The sequence below is a fragment of the Rhea americana genome, unplaced genomic scaffold (genome assembly GCF_003343005.1).
Source record: "Rhea americana isolate MKP2758 unplaced genomic scaffold, rheAme1 scaffold_502, whole genome shotgun sequence".
Classification (NCBI taxonomy): domain Eukaryota; kingdom Metazoa; phylum Chordata; class Aves; order Rheiformes; family Rheidae; genus Rhea; species Rhea americana.
The window spans coordinates 89,915-93,351 of NW_028186649.1; the positions used below are offsets into that span (position 1 = coordinate 89,915).

A 3,437-nucleotide genomic window follows, 5' to 3' on the forward strand; every position below is an offset into this window, starting at 1 on the left:
AGCGCGGGCACGCGGCGGGGGGRATCCGTGGCCGCGAGGCCGCGGGAACCGGCGCCGGAGGGTGCCGGGGAGGAGGCAAAGCCTCCTCCCCGGCACCCTCCGGCGCCGGTTCCCGCGGCCTCGCGGCGTCAGGAGTGGCACTGCCAGGCTCATCTCCGCGTCCTCCTGCCAGGGGCTGAGCCGGGAGACGGCCAAGAGGCTCCGCTTCGTCCCCGGCCTCGTCTACGTTGACGGTACGGGGACCCTGCCGGCTCCTGGCCCCTCACGAGCAGCAGTGCCCGGAGCGGAGGCTGGCACCGAGGGGGAGGGAGGGGGGGGCTGCCAGCCCCTTTCCGCTGATCCGCGGGGATGTGCCGCTCCGGGAGGGTCGGGATGGGTGCTGCCCGCGGGGAGGGTGACACGGCACCGCTGTGTTTCCTGCGCAGAGGGAGCCGTGTGCGGGCAGAGCCCGGCGCAGCGGGAGGAGAGCCTGGCCCGCGTGGAGGCCATCCTGCAGGCCACAGGCTTCCCCTACCACYTGGCCCACCTGGAGCAGGTAGGGAGCCGCCCCGGGGGGGTGTGGGGCAGCGGAGAGCCCGCCTGGGCTGGGGGCACGGTGCCCGGGCTGCCACGATTGCCCTAAACCCCGCTGGAAATTATCCAGCTGCCGCGGAGGTCCTTGCTTTGCACCCCGTGTTGGCGCCCGCCTTCCCGCAGCTGCCGCAGCCTCCCCCAGCCCGGCGCCCATCTCTGCCCYCCTCCCCAGGCCTTCGACCTGCCCGGCTCCGTCCTCCGGCGRGGGCCGCGGGGCGGCAGCAAGCCCTGCCCCAGTTACAAGGAGGCCGTGGAGGACTTCATCCAGCAGCAGCGGCAGGCGGCGGCGGACGGCGGCGGAGCTGCCTCCGATGGAGCCGCCTCCCTGCCCCGGCGCCCGGCCCAGCTCCGCACCCAGGACGTGCCTGAGCCTGCCGGAGGGGAGCCGGCAGCCCCCGGTGCCCGGCTGCCCGCCGCGGCCCGCACCGAGGAGCTGCTCCGGCTTTTTGAGGACGCGGAGACCTTGACAGCTAAGGAGGAGCTGCTGCAGATGCTGCGGTGAGCGGGGGGTCCCGGCCCCTGCGCTGGCCTGCCCCACACCTGGCTGCGGCTCCGTGGGCACGAGCGGGAATTGCTYTGTCCCTCCAGGACACACCTCATCCTGCACACAGCCAGGACCCAGGGATACACCAAGGTCATGATGGGGGACAGCTGCACGCGTGTGGCCATCAAGCTCCTGACCAACCTGGCCCTGGGCCGTGGCGCCTTCCTCGCCATGGACACGGTGAGTGACCACACGCCCTTGGTCCTGTCCCCGTGATGCCACGGTGGTGCCTGGCACAGCCTGGTGACAGCTGTCCCTGCCTGGGGCGGGGGACAAGCTCCAAGGGRCCATGCTGTGGCCTGCTGGCAAAGAGAGAAGGGGCAGTATGGACYTGTTCCAGACCCTGTTGCGTCCCTCCTTGGAGGTCGTGCATGGCTCAGAGCCACTGCTGCAGGGCCTGGGGGCTGCGGGCCCATGCCACGGATCCTGCTGTCCCTCAGCACCCACTCCCACCCACACAGGGCTTCATGGACACCCGTCACGGCGACGTGGCCGTGGTGCGGCCCATGCGGGAGTACATGGCCAAGGAGATYGCCTTCTACAACCACTTCTTTGGCGTCCCCACCATCATCACGCCGGCCCTCCGAGCCAAGGTAAGGGCGTCCCCCAGGCACCCTGGGGGCCCAGCCGGGCTCTTCAGGGCTACAGAAGCTGGGGGGGGGCTCCAGAGGGGCACAGCTGTCTGCACCCCGTTGTGCCCGTGCCCTCTGCTCACTCCCCCAGCGCCGCGAGAAGACCAGCATCCACCGCCTGATGGAGGACTTCCTCCTGGGGCTGCAGGCAGAGTTCCCCTCCACCATCAGCACTGTGTACCGGTGAGGTCTTGCCCCATCCTGCGCACGCACGGGGCTGTGCACACCCTGCGGGGACGGGGGCGGGTGGCACGGAGAGGGGAGCGCCCYGGGGAACCGAGGCTGTCCGCCGCTCACCGGTCCGTCCTCTGGCTGCAGGACGGGCGAGAAGCTGAGCACGGCTCCCGCGGAGGCCGGCTCGGAGCCGGGCGCCGAGCCCCAGCGCTGCCTGCTGTGCCTGTGCGCCCTGGACACCCTCGCGGGTGAGTGGGGACCGTGGCGGGGACGCAGGCGGGTGGCATGGGGGCAACCGCGGGCCCCGAGCTCCCGGCTGCCTTCGGGCTCTCGCAGAGGAGGACTTGGCCCTGGAGCCCACCCTGATCGCAGAGGAGGCGGCGCAGAGGCCGCAGGAGCCGGCCGGGGACGGCTGCTGCCGGAGCTCTCCGATGCCGGGGTGAGGTGCCACGGACAGCACCGGCGCTGCACGGGGACCCGGGGGACTCGGCCACCCGCTCAGCGCCGTCTCTCTCCGCAGGGCCGAGAGCAGAGCTGCCTTCCTGCCGCTGCTCTGCTACAGCTGCCGGCTCACCTTCAAGGAAATGGTAAGGTGCTGCCGGGCRCGGGGCTGCTCCGCCTCCTCCTGCGGGAGCCGCGCGGGTCCCCGCGGGGGACGGGACGCGGGTCCCCGCGGGGGGACGGGACGCGTGCCCCCCGTCCCTGCCCGCCCAGCGCGGCCCCTCTCCCTCCCGCAGGGCCGCCCGGACACGCTGCCGCCCTACGTGCGCTCGGAGGCCCAGCGCAGGAGCCGCAGGTGCCGCGGGGACACCGGGGCGCTCCTCTGCGCCGGACCAGCGCTGGCTGCGCCCCGTGACGGGCCGGCGCCTGGCACAGCCGGCTGGACCCTCACGGGGGGGGTTGTCCCTTCCAGGGCCGAGATGAAGCAGCAGATCCAGGAGTTCCTGCTGGAGGATGATGACGATGAGGACCCCAGCGAGAGCTGATGAGCCTGGCCCCGGTTTTGCCTCCTGCTGGGGACAAGGGTCCTGGGGACGGGCCCCCTGTCCCTCGGGGAGCCTGGCAGGGCACGGTCCCACCGCTGGGGACAGCCGTGGGGACRCGGCGCCCGTGCCCCGGGCTGCGCTCACCAGCACGCCTCGTAGGGTGGCGAGGGACCAGAGCCAAGGCTCGGGGACTTGCTGGGGCACCCACGGTGACACCTGGTGCCCAGGCAGCTGCTTTTAAACCCAATTTAAACGATTTGGTCAGCAGCAGGGGGGKCAGAGAGAGCCTCCCGGCCCCAGCTGTGCTCAGCCCACGGCTGCCAGGGCGGCCCTGGTCCCACCACGCGAGCCCCCCACTSCCAGCCCCAGGAGCGCGTGAACCGGGGAGGCCTCAGCTTTACTTTTATTATATATCTGTATAAATAAACCATTTGAATTAAAAAAAAAAAAAGTCTACAGTCCAGCTGGAGGTGCGAGGCACCGCTGCTGGGGCAGCCAGCAGCCCAGCGCCCGCCGGCGCTGCGGGGC

At 71.6% G+C, this 3,437-nt stretch overlaps 2 protein-coding genes across 2 annotated transcripts in view; one reads left to right on the forward strand and one right to left on the reverse strand.

Moving 5' to 3' along the window:
• CTU2 (cytosolic thiouridylase subunit 2) overlaps positions 1 to 3,354 on the forward strand; it is a 6,951-nt gene extending 3,597 nt beyond the window's left edge. The window contains exons 4-14 of the mRNA XM_085317757.1: positions 173 to 233; positions 426 to 535; positions 746 to 1,071; positions 1,162 to 1,297; positions 1,579 to 1,710; positions 1,841 to 1,932; positions 2,068 to 2,171; positions 2,260 to 2,362; positions 2,444 to 2,510; positions 2,661 to 2,719; positions 2,837 to 3,354. Coding sequence (XP_085173883.1) covers positions 173 to 233; positions 426 to 535; positions 746 to 1,071; positions 1,162 to 1,297; positions 1,579 to 1,710; positions 1,841 to 1,932; positions 2,068 to 2,171; positions 2,260 to 2,362; positions 2,444 to 2,510; positions 2,661 to 2,719; positions 2,837 to 2,909 — 1,263 coding nt within the window. The 3' untranslated portion in view covers positions 2,910 to 3,354. The remainder of the gene's footprint in view (positions 1 to 172; positions 234 to 425; positions 536 to 745; positions 1,072 to 1,161; positions 1,298 to 1,578; positions 1,711 to 1,840; positions 1,933 to 2,067; positions 2,172 to 2,259; positions 2,363 to 2,443; positions 2,511 to 2,660; positions 2,720 to 2,836) is intronic.
• Positions 3,355 to 3,362: 8 nt separating this feature from the next.
• PIEZO1 (piezo type mechanosensitive ion channel component 1 (Er blood group)) overlaps positions 3,363 to 3,437 on the reverse strand; it is a 29,221-nt gene continuing 29,146 nt past the window's right edge. Inside the window, exon 47 of the mRNA XM_085317758.1 lies at positions 3,363 to 3,428. Coding sequence (XP_085173884.1) covers positions 3,363 to 3,428 — 66 coding nt within the window. The remainder of the gene's footprint in view (positions 3,429 to 3,437) is intronic.